Consider the following 16,107-nt stretch of genomic DNA (forward strand, 5'->3'; position numbering starts at 1 on the left):
GTGCAAGAATCTTTCCTCTTAAGGAATGCACCGAAATAAGGATCTCATTCTGTGAGGGGGTGGGGAAATCTAGTTTTCTGGTTTAATGCATTATGTGGCTTAAAAAGTCAAAGTGGAAATGAATTGTAGTTCTGAAGATGTACAGATTTTTAGATAACATTTTTTGCCAACTCTGAGGGCTTTCTTTTGACTGTCTTGAAAATGTTATCCTTTAAAAAAGGGGAGGTGGGATGTTAAAGAACAGTGTGGACCACAGTAGTTTGGAGTAAATTTTTACCACCTACCAATTTGAACAGGTTTGGCTTTACTTGATGTCCCCTGACATAAAATGTGTGTATCCTTTGAAAGCATGATGTACAGCATTTTACATTAAATTAGCTTAAATTGTCCTATACAGCACCCCCCTTTTAAAAAGAATTATTAGAATTTGGAAACAAACAAAATGTCTGTGAACCAAAGTGACTGTTTCCTGTCTAGTCAAAAAGCAAAATCCAGAACAACTGCAAACAAAAATTCCCAAACCTATTTTGCTTATGATCTTAGTGTTGTGATCAAGCTAAATGTTTTAGTGTTGTATGTGCCAGTATCACATTAGTAGCTGCCTCAGTATAGCTGAAAACAAACTAAATAAAACCACATGAAAGCCACTAATAGGTCTGTAAAAGTTTGGTTGACTATGGTTTGGTTGACAGAGGATGGTTTCTTTGGGGTTTGTAGCCCTATGCTTTTATTCTGGGTAACATATTTATTTAACGTCTGGCTTTTACCATCTTAGGTGCAGCAGTATGGGGTTCTCTGTGAGCGGAAACTCTCCCCACCCCACCCCCCTTTTCCAAGTCTGCTACACCAAATACTTCATAGCATAACTGCATGCATGTACAAAACCATCTCAGAGTGGATGTCAAATAGCCAGTGTATGCTGCTTCTGAAAGTGCTTTTTATATCTTGTTTTCTTGCATGAGATGTTTTTTTTATTTACACCCCCCTCCCCCTGGTGTATAAATGTTCTTGCACTTGAGGAAAGGAAATGTGCTCTATTCAGATGTTTCTTTGTCCCATCCTGAGTTTAATTTTATGTACTTATTTTAGCAAGGAGGTTTTGTACTACTTACCTTAACATCTGGCACAATTCTCTTAGTACCATAGAATAATAGTATTGCAATCCTCTCACTTCTGAAAATTGTCAGTGTAGCATTAAAAAGAATCAATAAAATGTCAAGTGTGTTAAAATTTCCATCCAGGTCACGTTGTTTTTTCACTGCACAAAATACTGGGAGGGATGAAGCAATAAGCTGTGTGCAGTAATAAGCTGTGTTTATAGTACAGCACTGTAAAAATGTGTGCAAAATACTGGTTGGTTTGTTGTTTTTTTTTTTTTTAATCTAAGTGTAATATCAATGTATTAAATTTAGAAATAGCATGAGAAGTAACTTTGGGATCTGTTTGAACACAAAGATTGAAGAGTGATTAGTGAAAAGCTGTTAGAAGTATGTGCTAACATGTGTGGTTTTTTGGAAGCAATATCCAAAAAGGGAGCACTTGCCAGATGCTGCCTTTATAAGGTGTGAACAGGTTTAGAAATACTTTCTGCTGCATTGTTCTTTAAACTACCCGTTCATCAGAAAAATCAGTTTGATGAGGCTTCTGTCAACATCTTTTTTTTTTTTCAGCAGTTAAGTTTTTGTGATATGACTGTATTTCTGAACTCTGTTATGGGACTGATTTCTGAATGTCATTTATAGTGAAGGAATGGCCGTAATACTAAAACTACTTAAAAGATCATGTAAATAGTTTCATTTTCACTTGCTCCGTTCAGTGGGTCTGAGCAGTTTTTTGCTCTGTTAAACTGCTTGTTTGAATGCTTCTGGAGTTAGGCTGATACAAAAGAGGACAGGATTTTTTTTCTCTGTATTTATTGAAAGATCCAGTCTATCTGTAATATTGAAATGGTCTTTTGACTTCTGAGTAGCTAAAATCTGACTTGTGTGTAAACACTCTGCCAAATTCCAGTTTTGACTGGGGTGGGGAGGGAACTTAAAAACAACAATAAGAAATTGTTGCCTTTTATATCTGCATCTTACATTATTTACTGCTAACATGCTTAGACCGCTGAAAGTGAATGTGTTTTATCTCTGAGTTATTCTCCAGCTTTTCCTAAAGGGAGGGGCTTCTAGGTATCAGTTTCTTTATTTAAAAATTTGACCTACTAAGTGTTCTTAAAAGGAAAACTTATCGTCTAATTTTAAAACAATATAAAGCAAAGTTATGATTTTTATTGAAAGGTCTGGTTCTTAAGGATTGTGGTTTCCCTCCTTATGGCAAAGATAAGTTTCTTCGAAGAGTGGAATAGTAAAAGTAAGAATAGTTCTGAATCCGATAGTATTTCTCTCCAGTGCAGTAGCTCTATGATGCCTTAATTAGCAACCTGAAATTCAAGTTCTGTTGAAGTTATTTGAAGAAATACACTGTTGATTCAGTGGTGACAAAATTTCAGAGCTGAAAATAAACTTACACCGTGAACACTTGATTGCCGTTTTCTCTTGAGTGGAACTAGTGCACTCGAGATTTTTTTTTTTAATTATGTGTTGTGATTTGAATTGGTGAGTTTATCGTTATTACTGAATAAGTTTGAGGTGTGTGGTAGATACATGAACTGTAGCTTAAGTTACTGAAGCCATGCAGTCTGTGTTTTTCTTTGGGGATGGCAGTGAGAGCAGGGAGAAGCCGGTATTAAATGCCACTGAGAAGCGAACTGCAGCTCTGGCTCAGTCTGTATCAAGATGGGATTTTCTGAGTATTTTAGGCAGCTAACTTCGGACAATGTCTGCATGCTCGTGACTTGGATTCATGTAATAGTTTAACTGATATTAGACTTTAAAATGTAGGTGTTTTTAATGATACTGTCAGGTAGGTTTTTGTTTTGTTTATGGAAGCTGCTTTGCCTATTTACTTCTGGTAACATTTGTTTCTCATGTTCATTTTCTCCATTGTAAGATTACAGGGGCTCATATCACACACAGTGTTTATTTGTAACAGTGCCAGAATTGAGAAAGAGTGGATGTTGCAGGTCAAGGAGGGGTGTTTTGGCTTAAATGGAGATCCTTTCCTTTGTCTGTACTGTTTTACTTTTTAAAGTATTAAGTTCATTCAAAATATTTTTAAAACATGAGGCTTGAAAAAAAATCCAAATATTTAAGTCACTTCCTAAGTCTTTCAGTTGTGTTGTTTGTCTGTGTGGTGTTTTGATTATTTGCCATTTTATTTTTCAGCATTGTCAGTGAAGCAGGAGCATCTATCTACAGTGTCAGTCCAGAAGCGTCCAAGGAAATGCCAGACCTAGACCCAAACCTGAGAAGCGCAGGTATGAGGTGGATTTCATTTTATCACCATTTCAACATGGAGCTCCAGTCTCAGTTCTCAGATTGTATTGTTTATAATATTAAGTATAATAATAGCCAAAAGCATAAAAAGTGAACATTTTGGATGTTTTGTTTCTAAACTTGAATTATTCTATCATTTCACATTTGAAGTTGTAGGTATACAAATTATGACATCATCTTCTACTGAGGCCTGTAATGTAAAGGTCCTTGTGCATGTATTCCTTCAATAGGCTGGTACAGGAGAATTTATGGGGATTAACATAACCAATGAATTGCATAAAATTTTGCAGATGGACATGTCCATGCACACAAGAGCTAGACCTTCCTTCTCTTCTCTTGTCCCTTGTATGTACACAATATCTGTAACAATTGAATGCTTCAAAGACTAGGGAAAATGTATAAGAATGGAACAGATAATTTAAAGGTGTGCATTTATTTTGATCCCTTTGAAGTGTTCATGGAGCTGAATGTAGTCCTCAAGAAATATTTAGGTTTAGTTTTTAAAAAATTGTCGTCTTCAGCATAAATGTCACTGGGGTATAATACATCCCAAGTTCTTAAAAATGTAAAAGTGCCACGACTGTTACAATTTTCAGTGTTTGGTTAAAGAGTAATTTTTAAAGATCAAATTCCTAGCAGGTTCTTTGGTGTCCAAATTCTAATAATGGACTGTGTTTCTTGGGAGACAGCTGCACGGTCTGAGATTATTTTTGATTACTTCATTTGTGTATTTTTATTTGTGTGCCTTTTTGGTTTATCTACCTCATTTTTTTTTATTTTCTTGGGTTTCCTGCTATTTACTGTCATACTCAATATATCATATTTGAAAATGCAGTAACATTCGCGTATAAATCTTTTTCAGCCAGAACTTTACTGTTCTTAATTTTAAAGTTATTCTGGCAGGTTACTGGTCTGGAAATCCTTGGGAAGTTATAGTAGTCGATCAGCAAAAAACAGTTCTGAATTTATATGGTATCTGGGGGTAAAACTGTCTAGAATGCCCCATGTTCCCTTCCTCCGTATTTCCACGAAGAGGGAAAAGAGATTTGTGTTAACTTGATGTTTCAAGTGAGCGTTTTTACAGGAATATTCTTTAAATGTCTATATCAGCCTTTCCATTTGCAGGACAGGCCTTTAGCCTCTTTTTGCTTGACTCTTTCCTCCCTTCCTGCAAATGGACTCCGTTGTGATTATTTCTTCCCTGGGCCACAGAAGTTTTGAATGTGTCATGGTATGGCCAGAGTGAATACTATGCATGTGACATTTCTGTATTTGTGACAGATGCCACTAACTTTCCCTTGGGGCAAAATTTTTAATGTTGCTGATAGATTAAATGTGGGTTTAGAGTTGATGTAAATGAACAGAAAAACACTGAAAAGGAGGAAATCTAATTATTAACAATATACTTTTCCAGATGTATATGATTTTCTTTTTTTTAGAAATTAATTTTTGAACATTTGAGACACTTTTATTTAGTCTTGTGCATCAAATACAGTAAATGAAAATCAGATTTGTAATACATGACCAATTTCAGTATTAATTATGTTGAGTTCATAATTTCTTCATTATTACTAGGAATTGCTTCAGGCATAACTTAAGTGCTGTTGCATCTGGTTTGAAAAGCATCAGCAATTTTAATGTGCTGCAGTATAGTGCCACAGAATGGATAGAAATTGAATAAGTATAGGATGGAAAGTGAAAAATAGTTCCATGGTTGTTGGCTATTGTGGAACTGACAGCTAGAAATATATTTATTACAGTAGAGTCTTTCTAGAAGTTTTAGACTTTCTTCTTAGTGTCTTTTGGTGTCAGTTTGTAATTAGCTGCATTAAAACTGTGGACGTTATTTTAAAACATAACACAAAAATGTGACATTAGAGGGAAACATTAATTGATGTTTGGATTTTTTTGCAAACTTTTCTTGACTAGCTTTTACTTTTGCACTTTTGATTTTCCTTTAATTTGCAGCAAACAGAAAAGTGACTTGGTGTCAAAGCTGACTTGCTTTTTATTTTAATTGTTGTGTTACATCATGTCAGAATCTGTGCTTACATGATAGCATTTAGTACATTAAAGGAAGCTGACAGCTGCATGATGAAGTGTGACATTTATAGTTAAAATAAAAGGTACAACTGACGTGAGGTATCTGTGATCTTAACACATTTTGCCACTTTTAACATTTTTCTCAACACAAACTTATTGAAGGATTTGGGGTTTTTTGAAATACACAGGTAGGCCTATGCTTGTCCATCAGGTGCATAAATATAAAATATTAAATAATGCATATTATATAAGATATTAGTTTCCAATCTTGTTGTATGATCTCTGTCATATTTGAAGCACTGTTTACAACTCTTTGTAGTAGGTTTTCACTTCGTACAGAGAAATAGAAGACATCAGTCCTGATACAAATATTACCTCATTATTTTCTCCTTAGCCAAGTGTTGTTTATGGAGGGAAACCCAGAAACCTTCAGCGTTTCTTGGGGATGCTAGTAAAATATATTAGTTAAGCCAAGAACTCAACTGGTTTGTTTTTTTTTTCCAGTTTGAGCTGTCTTTGAAGGTCATGGATGATGTGGGTTTGTAATAAATGATTGCGAAAGAGCTCGTTATAAACTACTGGTGTATGTATAAACTGCAGTGGAGAGTCTTTAGTCATCCATACAGCACTTTTAGCCAAAATGGCACTTGCTTGAAAAGAAAGCAAACGCTCACCTCTTAAACAACTTGCTAGTATCTACATTGCAGAGAATGGAATAGGGTCTCTCCAACTGTAGAATTGTCCTCCAGAGATGTCTACCTTCTTTCTGTCCTAGGCAGTATCAGCTCCTGATATCATCTTTTTACATTGAACCAGGTTCTTTCAAAATTTTTATAGCACCAAATCTGAATATTTCACGGAAGTGCAGAAGTATGCTGTACTGCTGCTTCAAGTCCTCTAAGATTTTGTGGAGTGAGACTCAACTAAGTAGATAGTAAAGAACCTGATGAAACCTAGTTACTTGTGTTTCAATAGTGAGAAGGTATATATCCCCTTCTGACAGTCACTGTGGGATTAATGAGTAGAACAGCTATTTCTCAGCCTCACAGAATTAGGAGATAAGAGGCTTATAGACCAGAGCAATAAAAGGATTTCCTACTTGAAGGCGGAGGAAGTTCAGCTGCAGCAGATTAGGAGGGTTCTGCCTAGAGAACAAGCTACTGGAGTTCAGTAATGAGGACTTGCAATAGGGTTACAGCCTGACGGAGAGGAGAATGTAAGGCTTCCCTAAATTCTCCTTCCCAACAGCTGTGCCCAAGGACAAGCTGAAGATTTGGGATGGGAATTTTTGCAAGGGAGAATGGACATCATAGAAAAAGTACTTAGCAAGCTGGAAATGTTGATCACCTTTGTAAAGCTTATTAATGTGTGTCGCCTCAAGGCTTTGTGGCTGCCCACTCTAGAGTTAGCAGAACGGTAGTGAGGGAGCTGCAAGGCTGGCTGGCTGGCTGCAGCTCTGTTTCTGCCTCAGCATCTGTCCTCTGGCCACCCTCTTAGAGAAGCTGTTAAATGTATAATTTGGTGGAATTTTCGTAAAGCTGTCAAATTCATGTTTACTTGGCTGTTCTTTTGTTGTTTTTTCTTTTTTTTTTTTTCTCCTGACCTACCATCAGTGTAACGCTTCATATTTAACCTTTGGTTAGCTTTTATTCATGGCAACTTCAAGTAGGAGTTTTTCAGTGTAACTTGTCCATAAGATCTTAAGATCCTCTGGATTACTCTAGGTCTCTGTGGTTCAGATTTGCTTGTATTTTTTTATATTTTTTTTTTTATGAAAGGCCTGGATGCACGTTTCCCTTCGAAGCAGTTGTAAGTAACAGCTCACTGAGCCTTGCAAAGTACTCGCCATTAGTTGTCTTCCGTTATCTGAGTGGTTGAGAAGACTGTCTTGATGTGATATTCTTTGCATGAGTGAAAGAAAAAAAAGCAAAATTCAGTGGTGACGAGCATTTCTCCTTCAAATGGATGGACTCTGTGACAATCAGTGCTGACTTGTTTTCAGTTGCTATCACTGGCCTTGTGACCTCTGGAATTAAATGGTTTTCCAGAGGTTGATATCTTCTTTGTTCTACCTCCATCCTGTCCTATAGAGTTTTGCCCAATAGTTGATTTTGTTGTGCAAAACCTGTATTCCTAATAAAAATGAGGCTTCTGGGATGAGAAATAAAGTAAGTCTGTGCAGATGTCAGTGCATAGACACTGCCACACTTTCTGGTTTTTCTCTCAGTGCCTCTCCATTTCTCAGTGCATTTCCATTGCAAATGCCTGTTGGCTTGAACAAGTTTGGCTAGACAAAATGGGAAGACTGTGGAGGGACAGGTGAAGTATATATAGAACGTGTAAGCATGTATGACTTGTGTTGAAGGATTGATGCACAGAAATAGGGAATTTATATACCTCCTGGATGCCTGGAAACTTTTTAAGGTATGGTCAGCTACTGATGGCTTTTTTGTTGTCCTTAGTCCAAGGAGGATAAAGGATGCACCAGTTGTTTTGCATGTGCTCACATCAGAGATTTTTTTCTTTTGCTCCCTCCCCACCTCTTGAAGTGGATACAATGATGAAATAAATGTCTATTAATGACTCTAAGAACCAGAGGAAACTGCTGAATTCTGATGAGACAGTGGCCTGACGGTGAAGAATTGATACAAGGCCGTAGTCATACTGGGATTTTATCCTGGTTTTGATACATGCTCAGTTACATTAAATGAAAAATGCCTTCATTTCATTGAATTGATGAATTACCTTTTCTTTTGGGATGACTGCTCTGACAAATAAGCAATCTCTTCCTTCTTTCACTATTTAAAAAGCAAAATAAAAACCTAATGTGCTTCATTGCATTGATTTATAAAAATGTAGACAAACCTGAATACATAGAATTCTTTAAACACAGGATGAGCTGGGAAAGGGGATTATGTCTTTTCAGATATTATGTTTGTGTAACCACTTGTTAGAGATCTCATGCTAAGCCTGTCCGATTTGTTTCCATACCTTGGTGCAATCATATATATTTGGTTTTATATTTGCACTTCTGTGTTCAGATGCTGAAAAAAGAGCAACATACGTGAGCCTGTCTAATGCAGCAACTCCAAGAAATGCTCATTTTCCTCTCAGACATGAAGGGCCTGGGGTCCTCTGTCAAGACCACATAGTTGTGTCACCTGGTTAGGAAAGTGATGGATAAAATATTCCTTGAAGTTACTTTTTTGCAAAGATTTGGAATACTAACAGGGCAAGCATGTATGTCGTGCTGCATGCACAGGTATGATCCAGTATAGAAACTGTGTTGCTACTAAAGGATGATTTCTGAGGATAAAGAAAAATCCAAGAGAGCAAAAGGTCACACAACTTGCCTTAGCATTGTCAAATCCCATCTGCTTGTCTCCTCTCCACAGGGCAGAATGCATTGGATTATTGTACACTCAAAGTTCAGCACACCACTTGCACTTTTCCATGCAAAAGAAAGCCTTGTAGGCTTTGGGGGCTTGTTAGGACTTTGAGACTGTCATGCTACAGGGTTTTATTCCCTGGGGTGCTGTTAAAGATAGAGACATACAGTTCAGAGCTGTCATACTAGCCAGCAAGTAGAAGGTAGAGATCGGAAAAAATGTAATTTCTTTTGACTTTATCTTAAGGAAAGTAAAACAATTTGATGATTAGATGTGTGGGACATAGTGCCTTGATGTCTACTCAAGCTAATTTCTTTTTCTTCTTAAAAGAGCAGTATTCCCCCTTGGCTACTCAGGAGAGAAGGTCATTTTTCAAAAACTTGATTGGACAGAAGTCTTATGGTTAAACCATTCGCACTGCTTTCTAAGTGGAAGCTTATTTCTACAGCTAATTGTAGAGGATTGGTGCAAGTTCCACAAGTTTTCAAAAAGGAGAAAGCAAGCACTGAATTCTTGGGCATTAAAACATTTTGCCAGCCCGTTCAGTTGGGTGGTGTGCAATTACAGTTGTACAAAGTAAAATTGTATTCCATCTTTTACCTGCTGTATTCTGTAGCATTTGAGAATGAGTTTAATTATACTGTGGCAAACAGCAGTAATATGTAAAGAGGGGCATGCTCTTTTTCTCCCCGTAGGACCCAGTTCCTACTAATGAGCAAAAGCTCATCTCAAGGTGTGAGCTAGGCTCTACAGTTTAAACAGAAGTTATAGGAATCTGTGGATAACTTTAGAAAATAGTCCCTAACTGCAGATAGTCTGGAAATTACTGGGCCTCTTGCAGTTGTGCATGGACATATGGGCCTGCATCAGGATTTTGAGAGAGAGAGAAAAATGGGCTTGAATTGACCCCAGACCAGTGGCACAGTGCTGAATGGGCTCTTACACAGGTGTTAGAGGTGTTTGTAGTCTTTAATTTCTTGTTCTAGACAAGGATCTAATGTTTTTCCAATCCATGCAAACTTCATGGCATGCTGCTTATCAGCACTGTATTTCCCCTGAAGCTGTAGAGCATAGTAGTGGGCTGGAGTAGAGGAGTTTGATCTTCTGTAATCTGCAACATCAAGACCTGCTTAGGTTCCCCTAGGATTCTGCTTTGTTACAGAATTAAAACAGGGTATTATTTTGAGCTAGGCAAAAGCTCTTCTGTCTGCCTGTTTTGGATCGGTATTTTCACTATGCTAAGATGTGTGTATGTGTAGCTGTTAAATGAGCATCATTTTCTGTGCACATGTTCATGTTTGCAGCTGATGTTTGATCTTTGCATGCTTTGTGGAAAGATGTGATGTTCACCTTGCCTTCCTCTCATTTACCTATTTCTTATATCCCAGATGAATCTGAGTTCAGCAGATGGACTTGGCCTTCTATTTACAGAGCATCATTTTCTGTGCTTCTGAACTAAAAATACCCCAACAGTTCTGTTTAACAGCAGTCTCCAGAAGCAGAGCACTACTCCAGGCTCTGGTAAAGCTAGTTTCCCTTAACATAAGAGTTATGAAAATGATTTACTTCTGTCCCTCTGGATGTAACTCTGTGCACGTGCGTGTCTGTGTGTTTTCCTTAGAAGGCTTTGTTGCTTCTTTGAAGCGTGGAGCCAGAGGAACAATGAGTACAAGGATGCTCTTCAACTAGAGGAGTTTTGGTTTGCATTTAATATAGCAGTATGATGCATTACCCACTACGTCTGCTTTTCTTACTATAGGCATAGGAAAGAACATTCTGGTCGCTTATGAAAGGTTAATTCTTGTTGCTGATGTAAATGAATAACTCTTGTAAGTACAGAACTTCAAGTAATTTTTCACTTGTAGTAATAACTGGCATGGTGATGCAGTTAAATGGCACAGTGATGCATCTAAAATTAGTACCAGTGGTCAGAATGTGAAAAGCATACTGACGATGTCTACCTTTTAAGCTGAACAGATGGGGAAAGATAATTTTTTTTTTCTGAATTTATACCATCCTGTAAGACTAACTCATTTCTGTAACAGGAAAAAAAATCACATCAGGCTTCAATTAAATGATTATATGTCTCCCATCTCACCTTAGATAAAAAAACCTGCTACCATCCTGTGACACAGAAATTACTAATACTTGGGAAAAGTGGTTTTGAGAGTGTGTTTCTAAGTAAAAATACTGAATTTAAAAAGCTGCATTGTAATATTCACTTGTCAAGGCTTTCTCTTCAAATGTGTTTCTTACTTCCTTTTTGTATTCAAGCCATCTCTTTTAAAGATTTTTGTAGTAAACAAATATAACATTGTCATTCATTATTTCATTAATCTTAGGCAAATAACAGATTATCAGTTTTATGGAGTTAAAAGTAAACTAAAATGTAACCTTTTTAAAACAAAAACCTGCTCGCTTGCCACAGAAGAATTTTGGATGAACTGCAGCTGTTGAGCAGTTGTTTAAAATAAATTGCATACTTTAAACCCACCAAGAAGATATATGAGGATTCAAAACTGTGTCACAAATCCTGACCTACTGAGAAAGAATGCTTAATGAAAAGACTACTGTACGTTTCACTGTATCCTTTGCAAGGAGGGTGAAATTCAGGTCAACAGGATAGAAAGCTTCCAGGACTCAGGAAACCTGAACAATCGATCACTGAGTAAACATTATTGCAGATATTATGGAGAGTAATTGATCTTGAACACAATAATAGGCTTTATAAAAGGATTTAAGTAAGTTGTAATGTTTCCATATCTACCCTGGTATGATATATTGATAGTAATTACATACGCATTTGTGAGTTAGTCTCTGGTTACCTTAATATATTATTTTTTTATTTCATTGACATAGAAGTTTCAACCCAGACTTTTAAGTGCAAAGGTGATTTTAGAATAGGAGGGGAGACGAGTTACTCGGATGTTATAGTAGCATGTCTCAGCAAGAGCGAAAAACTGAGGGTTTATAATAAAAATACAGAATAGTCTCATTTATGACAAAATTGAGGTTGAATCAATCATAGCCTAATAGCTTGTGTTTGCCATATACTTGTAAAACATTTGTAAAACCATCCACTGCCTTCACAGCTGGAAGCTTCACATTGTTTCAAAACATAAACAAATGCTCCCACTCTTGTGAGGTAGCGAAACTGTCACTGCTGTTGACAGAGACATCTTTTTGTCCTTATATAAAGACATGTGTGTTTAAAGGAAGGAATGCCATAATCTTGGAATTCTGGCCAAAGATATTTTTCTGCTTGCAGTGCAAGCAACATTTGAGCACCACTGTAACTGAAATAAATTGAAAAAAAAAATTTTTTTCTTCTTCCACCCATAATCATTCCTGGCAATCTATCACACTGCATTTGGCAGAACTTTGTATTTTTACTCTTTCCCCATCTATAGCCGTTAAGGTTTTGCTTTATGGTATGGCTTTTGCATACAGCAATGCAAAAGGAGAACATTTTAATCTGTGATTTGTCTGAACACAGAAGTTGGCAGGCTGTGCCCCAAGCAGCCACAATACTTGAAACCATTTATAATAAATTTTGTTATGTAGTTGAGAAAATTTCTAGTTTCCCTTGCACCCTAAATAGTGTGCATGTCTGACTTGGGCCATAACGATTGCTCCAGATCTGTTCCATTACTGAAGGGAGGCAGGTAGCCTAATTAAGAAGTTAGCACTATTTCTGGGTTTTTTTAAGGTTGGCAGCTGCCATGGCTCTTGTACAGATACCATCTAGTGAAATAGTTGAAAACCTGCTATATTGGTTTTGCCCCTTACTGTTAAGACTGGGCAGGTTTTTCCATCTTTAGTCTAAAAGATTTAGCCTCACAACTATTACCAGTATTTTGGAGTGGAAACTCCTTTTTAATCCCTGTGAAAAATGATATCACTTCCTGTAGAAAGTACTAGTAAAAACAGAATTGTGTGATGTGTATGTGTGAGGGAAATAATTTTAAATTTGTCAGTTTGGAATTAAGAGAGATACGATCTTTTTTTAAGACAGGAGTAACCAGATAATTAAGTACGTTTGCAAGTTCATGAGGCCACATCTGTTCATTAGTCATTAGGAAACAAAACATTTTTACATAATTCTGTATTTTCTATGAAGATCAGACACTGAGACTGACACGAGTTGTGCAAGCAACTCTTACGGAGGCTTTTCGCCCACCACACTGTCATTGCACGTCATCGCTGACAGGCAAAAGTACTTAGCTGTCTGATGGGTTTATCTTGTTAAATAAAGTATGCAGTGAATAGAGACCACCAAACAGCTGAAATGCCTTTCTTACAAAATGGCAGAATATGTCCTCATGACAAGACGGGATTCTAGTAAATATACTTTCTTCTTTATTTCTTATTGCATTTAGAGGTGAAGTTAATCTACATTAAATTCAGAGGACCACCTAGGCCATCTTGTCCTCCCAAGCTTTAATATTTTACGTGGATTTACTGCATGGCATCACAATGTTACTGCCAATCCAAGTATTGCAATAATGTTTTCTTCTGAATTGATAACTTGAATCTTTTCATTTATTGGGTGTGCAATTCTTGTGACAATTTTCTAATAAAGGGACATGTCATGCTGATCTTAATACCCTACTTAATATTGAATAGGGTTTTTTTTCACATAGACTAGCATATTTTAAGAATGGCATCCCAAACATTTTATGTTTGGCACCTGATTACTTTTGAGAAATCTGATTTTCTGGTTTTTGCCCTGCATGCCATCATATAATTTATTTTGTATTTGTTTGGGCAAAAGTGAAGAATAACTTAACTGTAGAAGTAACAATGCATTACCTGTTTCATTATTAGTCTTCTAAAAATCCATGTTTTCTAGCCATTCCTAAAACTTACTTTAAGCATATAAACAGTTTCTGGGAATACCTGTATTAGTGTAAAATAATTCAATATAAAAAAATTCTGAAATATCTTGATTTTATTTTTAAGGGGAAAATGTGAAACCATCAGGTTTTACTGTCTCTGAATGGTTCATGGGAGCAGACCTTGCACTTCTGCAGAGCCCTCATGATTTCAGTAATGCTCTGCTTGACTTGTGAGAGTTCAGCCTTGTGGATAAAATCGCCGAGTGGAGCCTCACTGCCCCCTAAAAAGATCTTTCTATTGTAGTGTGCTAGTACTATAACAAAGAAAAGGTGTTCTTTGCCTGTACAAGAGACAGGAGATGCTAATCTTGACTGAATTTGCACCTAGAGAGAATGTGGTCAAGTCTTGCCTTTTCCCTATTGTGCTCTTTTATTTTAAATTTGAAAAGTTCTGGAGTAAAATTGCAGCTTTAGTGGGAATTCTGCAGGTTAGCTATCTCGCTGGTATCGGTCGTAGGAGCTGCATCCCTTAAATTGTATAAACAACTAAGTTGATCTTTGCGCTTCAATATTGTAACTATTAGGCCTGATCTAGGAAAGCACTTAAATGCCTGTGTAACGGTATGCGGGTGGATAGTGTTGCTGATTCCGGTGGGAACACCAGCATGCATCTGTGCTTTAAGAGTTTTCCTGGATCAGGTCCTACGCCTTCACTGGAAGCCTCCTAGGGATATGGCGGCGTTGTAACCTAGCTATTATGACAAGAAGAGTCTAATTTTTACTTTTTAATTGAAGGTTTCCAAGAGAAACCTATGGTTGGAAAATGCCTGGATCAACCTATCCATGTAGCTGTCTATTTTTAGAAGATCTAATGAAAGGGGATGTGGACAACAAGAGATATTTGCTTTTTGGCTTATCTAAAATATAACTCTTGAGATGTGCTTTACCATTAGGTGGAACAAGAAGAAAATTCTCTGAAACGTTGTACAGCTATTAATCAAGTTGAGTTTAAGAAAGCTGGCTGAAAGACTAGTACCTATACGTAGACATAAATGCATTCAGAAGAAATACAGTTTTAAATGTTTCCTGGTTTGCGTCAATACTACTTTAATTGGTGTTTTGTTCCATTTTTGTTTGTTAGGTGATGATTGATAGGTACCACTAGTATTTCAATGTAATTAATATGAATTATTGTTACAGGAAAGCATTTCTGCAGTAAACTATACTTGTGTAAACGATAACCAGTGTACTTACACTGGTTAACCTTTTGTAATTTTTCTTGACAAGAAGGCGTGTGTGATTGCCTTTGAATTCAGAACTTCTCTATCAGAGACATCGGCATATCAGGTGTCACCAGCACGGTGCTTTCTGAGCCAGGCTAGTGAGCTGCCATTGCCAGTGTATGTTCAAACGGGTAATAAAGGATATGAAAAGTCTTGCGTGACCAAGTGGTGAACTTCATGTTAACTGTGCATTTAGCAGTGCAAATCTTTAAAAGTGAAGTCTCCAGTGCTTTCATTTAATCGATAAACTTTGCAGTTGTGGTTTGAAGAGCCTGTATAGCCATTAAATGTTAGGTCTGTTTACTGCTTTGGCTTCAAGTGTCAGTGTTTAGTCAAGACCTTTTCTGAAATGCTGGGAACTCTTTAGCACCCTTCAGTGTGGTAGCTGCAATTTAAATTAAGGCTGCAGAGATGATTAAGGGAGTGGCGCACCTTTTGTACAAGGAGAAACAGAGAGAACTAGGAGTGTTCATCCTGGAGAAGAGGAGGCTCAAGGAATCTTACAAATGTGTACAAATACCCAATGGGAGGAGGGGCAGACTCTTCTCTGTAGTACTCGCTCAGGGCAAGAGGCAATAGGCACAGACTGAAACATGGCAAACTTCATCTGAATGCAAGAAAACAGTTGTTTACTGTCAGGGCGGTCAAACCCTGGGATGACTTGCCCAGACAGGTTGTGAAATCTCCATCCATGGAGGTATTCAAAACCTAATGGGATGTGATCCCGGGCAACCTGCTCTAGCTGACCCTGTTTCAGCAGGGGTGTTAGACGAGGTAGTGTACCCATCCTAAACGATTCTGTGATTCGGTGAAGGTGCTTACATAGTTTTATATATACCATATGTGTATGATAATCATGCTCGTGATTTTATGTGTGTGTATGTATAAAATCAGCTGTTAACCACTAGAGATACTTCCAGTTTTCGTATTTAAAAGTCACGTACGTATTGTTGACCAAGCCACTATCCATATACGTATTTACTCCTGACTCCTGTCTGTTCTTCCTCTAACACTCTCTTGATTTGCTTCAAAATGTATTTAAATGTGAAGTAATTCTTAGGAAATGTCTTTTTAAATGACTAATACCAGCTGTGTGGGTGATTCTGAAGACACTTATAAAAGGATCAGAGCTTTCTTCTGTCCCACCCCATTTCCCTCATTTTTGCACAAGTGC

At 37.2% G+C, this 16,107-nt stretch overlaps 1 protein-coding gene across 4 annotated transcripts in view; it reads left to right on the forward strand.

Moving 5' to 3' along the window:
• The window catches only part of SRBD1 (S1 RNA binding domain 1), a 128,896-nt gene that overhangs the window by 59,804 nt on the left and 52,985 nt on the right, over window positions 1-16,107 (forward strand). For all 4 annotated transcript variants that reach the window (XM_040611970.1, XM_040611973.1, XM_040611972.1 and 1 more), the window contains one exon: window positions 3,270-3,361. In XM_040611970.1, the coding sequence (XP_040467904.1) occupies window positions 3,270-3,361 (92 nt within the window). The remainder of the gene's footprint in view (window positions 1-3,269; window positions 3,362-16,107) is intronic.

The sequence above is a fragment of the Falco naumanni genome, chromosome 12 (assembly GCF_017639655.2).
Source record: "Falco naumanni isolate bFalNau1 chromosome 12, bFalNau1.pat, whole genome shotgun sequence".
NCBI lineage: Eukaryota > Metazoa > Chordata > Aves > Falconiformes > Falconidae > Falco > Falco naumanni.